This window comes from Sinocyclocheilus rhinocerous, unplaced genomic scaffold (genome assembly GCF_001515625.1).
Source record: "Sinocyclocheilus rhinocerous isolate Xijiao unplaced genomic scaffold, SAMN03320098_v1.1 scaffold785, whole genome shotgun sequence".
In the NCBI taxonomy this organism is placed as follows: domain Eukaryota; kingdom Metazoa; phylum Chordata; class Actinopteri; order Cypriniformes; family Cyprinidae; genus Sinocyclocheilus; species Sinocyclocheilus rhinocerous.
In genome coordinates this window covers 1,517,615-1,520,628 of record NW_015660521.1, presented here as the reverse complement: position 1 = coordinate 1,520,628, position 3,014 = coordinate 1,517,615, and the positions used below count along the sequence as shown (strand labels likewise).

Genomic DNA, 3,014 nt, shown 5'->3' with positions numbered 1-3,014 from the left:
AAGCAAAGTTTCCTTACTTTAGCAAAGGAAAACCAGTCTCCTTTTTTTTTATCTCTCCGCTGCGTTTCCACTTGCGTCACTTCTGAGCGGCGCATGCGCAAAGCCAAGCCCGGAACTGCTTCCGTTTACAACAGTGAGCGCAAGCTAGATTCAAGTGATTATTACGTTTTAAATATGGTTATTTTTCTTACAAAAACGCATCGATTCGCTACAGAAGGCCTTTGTTCACCCCCCGGAGCCATGCGAGACACTAACCCTTTAAGAACTAGTTTAACCAACTAGAAGTTAACCAAGGGGTAATCAGTCTTATATTTTGGATTCAGCTTAGACTAATCTACATTTTAAACAAAACGATCGGTCTGTGCAAGAAACTGAACAGTATTTATATAGGTTTTTACCTCTGATTCACGCAATGTCCGAACTGTTCGAACTCTGACACTCTATCTACAATCTCAATTAGGAGTGTCAATGGTCCACTTGAGAGATAGGTGGCGGTAATGCACTTATAAGTCTGCGATCTGCCGTATAGCAAGAAGAAGAAGAAGACGCCTCACTCGCCTGCTGTTGAGAACGCGCTCAGGAGGAGGCGCCACCGCTCAGGAGAGTTCGAACAGTTTGGACATTGCGTGAATCAGAGGTAAAATACGATATAAATACCAAAATTAGATCACTAATGTTTAAGACCATTCTAAACCTTTTATGCAATCAGCCCCTGACCACAAGTATGCGAGTTTACATTTTTGAAAAAACAAATAATGATGCAGTTCTGAATCAAGCCTTTTTATATTAAATAGAAATTAATTCAATTATTATTATTATTGAATATATATATATATATATATATATATATATATATATGTGATACACAAATGCAGTAATACAATATATTAATAATATAAATAATTTTTAATAAGAGAAACCACCAGAATTTCTGCTTAAACTCAACTCAGAAGGTGGCCCATTTTAACTGAAATTATTGGCTCATTTTATCTTAAATGGCCCATTTTACACGATGGCCCAATTTGCCTGATATCACCCTACATATATATATATATATATATATGAATTGAATAATTTAATAAATTTTTTATTATATATAATGTATATACATGTAAATATAAATGTATGTGTATTAAAAAATGTATAAAGTAAAAAAATTTTTAACAGTATGCTTTTATTACTTCATAATGTCTAACTAACTGCATTTCATTGCTGTCCATTACATTTTGTTGAGCGTTTCTATATGCATCAGATCACCATCTAAAAAATTCTGCAGCACAGTTTCTTGACTTTGAGGTAGTATTATAAAAACCATATCCATATGCTTATGGAGTTTTAGGACAATGTCTCAATTGTTGTTCTTTTCAACCCCTTCTTTTTTTTATTTTACTTCCTGTGGCTGAATAAGTTTGCATGTCTGACTGGACCAAACTGGAATGTAAATGTTTGCATGTGGGCACATCATTTAATGGAAGAACATTCATAATGTGACACTTTTTACCTCCTAGATTTCAGCCTAATTACCAAACTCTGTTTCTTCCTCTTCTCCCTGCCAATTTCCCTGCTCTTTTCATTGACACCCCATCACAACCTCTTGTACTTGCTTTTGCCCTCCTTCCACTATAAACTCCTGTCTCCCTTGTATATCTGTGTGTCTTCTTTCCTTGTGGCCCATCTCTTTCTCTTTGCCTGTCCACCTGTCCACCTGCTCCCTGGCTTCTTTTTTTCCCCCCAGACTGCGAAGTGTGAAGATGGAGCAAAGAAAGCTGAATGATCAAGCAAACACACTGGTGGACTTAGCAAAGGTGTGTACAGTGTTTCTTTTTGCTTGTAAGCCTTAGTACATTTGTAGTACATGCTGGTTGTTTTGTAATATGGTCATGTACAGTAAGGACTGTGTGTTTATTTTATGGATTTTAGATTTGGTTTACGTTTTAAATTGTGTATATTTTAGTAGACTATGATTGTAAGCTATATATTATGTTCACCAAAGTGAGGACAGATTGGGGACAGTAAGATTTTTTTTTAAAGAAATTAATACTTTTAATTAGCGTGGATGCATTAAACTGATCAAATGTAAAATGAAAGACATTTATATTGTTACAACAATATTTCTATTTCAAATAAACCCTTTTTTAACTTTATTTTCATCAAAGAACCCTGAAATGAATTTTTTCCATGAACAGTTTCCACAAAAACTGTGTCCGGACCAATACAAACAATGGGAATTTCATTTTAATTGGTTATTTGACAACATATTTGTGTAAATATGTAATTTGTGTCTTTTTTTTTGTAATATTATATTTTAAATGTTATATGTTTTTCAATATTTTATGTGAAAATCTTAATGTTTGATTTTTTGTAGTCAGAAAATAGGCTTACTTTCATGCCAGTGGACAACACAGGATTTGTGCATTTTTTTGTGTACTAATTGTGCCTATCACTTCTTCAGACACAGAATGTGATGTACGACCTTGTCTCAGAGCTGCAGGAGCGCAGTGAGGAGCTAGAAAAGCGGATCGGTCACCTAGAGGCAAAACTGGACTCCATAAACAGCAGTCTGCAGGCTCTGCCTGGCCTGCTCTCACAAGCCATACAGCAGCAACAGCACCACCTGCTGGACGGGCTGACCCAGCGCGGGTTCACTCTCACGCGACCCTCCTCGCAGACCTCCGAACGCTCCTGGGCGTCATCCGTGCACCGGCGGAGATCACCCTCTACCGCACCACACACGTCCTCCGATAGCGGCTAGCACGCTCTCACACACTCAAAACCATACTCTAAACCTACACACACACTCCTACACACCTCTGTCATCAACTAACACTGCTAAATATACTTTTAGTACTAAAACGTTAACAAGAATGACAACTCCAACACACTGGAATAAAATGTAACGAATTAACACATCATGGTAGAGATATGGTTTATGTTTAGCCATTGTATGGCTGTTTAAAGTTAGCTTTTTTGTAAAGCCCTTGTATAGTATGGACTGGATTCAGACTGCAGGGGTT

The 3,014-nt window shown here is 36.9% G+C and overlaps 1 protein-coding gene across 1 annotated transcript; it reads left to right on the top strand.

Moving 5' to 3' along the window:
* Nucleotides 1-1,607: 1,607 nt before the first annotated feature.
* Nucleotides 1,608-2,789, top strand: LOC107725296 (small conductance calcium-activated potassium channel protein 2-like; the record flags this gene model as incomplete). Its single annotated transcript, XM_016534510.1, has 2 exons — nucleotides 1,608-1,805; nucleotides 2,453-2,789. Coding segments are annotated over 2 exons (498 nt in total), but the record flags the coding sequence as incomplete, so codon positions are not given.
* Between the last annotated feature and the right edge of the window lie 225 nt (nucleotides 2,790-3,014).